The sequence below is a fragment of the Penaeus monodon genome, chromosome 21, assembly GCF_015228065.2.
Source record: "Penaeus monodon isolate SGIC_2016 chromosome 21, NSTDA_Pmon_1, whole genome shotgun sequence".
Classification (NCBI taxonomy): Eukaryota; Metazoa; Arthropoda; class Malacostraca; order Decapoda; family Penaeidae; genus Penaeus; species Penaeus monodon.
Window position 1 is genome coordinate 18,780,336 of NC_051406.1, and position 542 is coordinate 18,780,877.

The 542-nt window shown below is 39.7% G+C and overlaps 1 protein-coding gene across 1 annotated transcript in view; it reads right to left on the bottom strand.

Annotated features, from left to right (window-relative positions):
- Nucleotides 1–30: 30 nt before the first annotated feature.
- The window catches only part of LOC119586292 (ovalbumin-related protein X-like), a 12,229-nt gene continuing 11,717 nt past the window's right edge, over nt 31–542 (bottom strand). The window contains exon 6 of the mRNA XM_037934999.1: nt 31–197. Coding sequence (XP_037790927.1) covers nt 70–197 — 128 coding nt within the window. The 3' untranslated portion in view covers nt 31–69. The remainder of the gene's footprint in view (nt 198–542) is intronic.

Here is a 542-nt window from a genome sequence, read left to right on the forward strand (position 1 = left end):
TCTTTTCTCTACTGCTGTTGTTTTTTTTTCTCTCTCCATGTCTTGATCTTTCTATCCTGTCTGCTGACACTACGTAGGCGTTGAGTACCGACCAGCGAAGAGAGTAATTCCGAGAACCTTGTTGTAGATGAGGTAAACGAAGGGCCGGTTGCACACGAACGACTTGTGCCCGATGCCCACTCTCGTGTTGATCAGACCTGTGTGTAGAGTTTTTTTTTTTAATAGAGAATATGTGTGTTATATAAGCCTATATTACATTACATATTCCACCTATTATGTACATTCATATTTTACTATTTACATATATCTATTATCTGTCTAGTCAAGGTGAAGTTTACTTTTTATTTTATTTACTACCAGGCTGACTGAGGGGAAGTTTAGATTAGTTAAACAATCAGACCCCCCCCCCCCCAATAAAAAGAAAAAAATCACTAATTTGCGTAGTACCATGTCGCCCAATATGTCTCATCTATCTGCATGTCTACTTTTGTATCACTACGCAAGTCTCCTTCCTTAGTATCCACTTCCACGCCTCCCCCCTT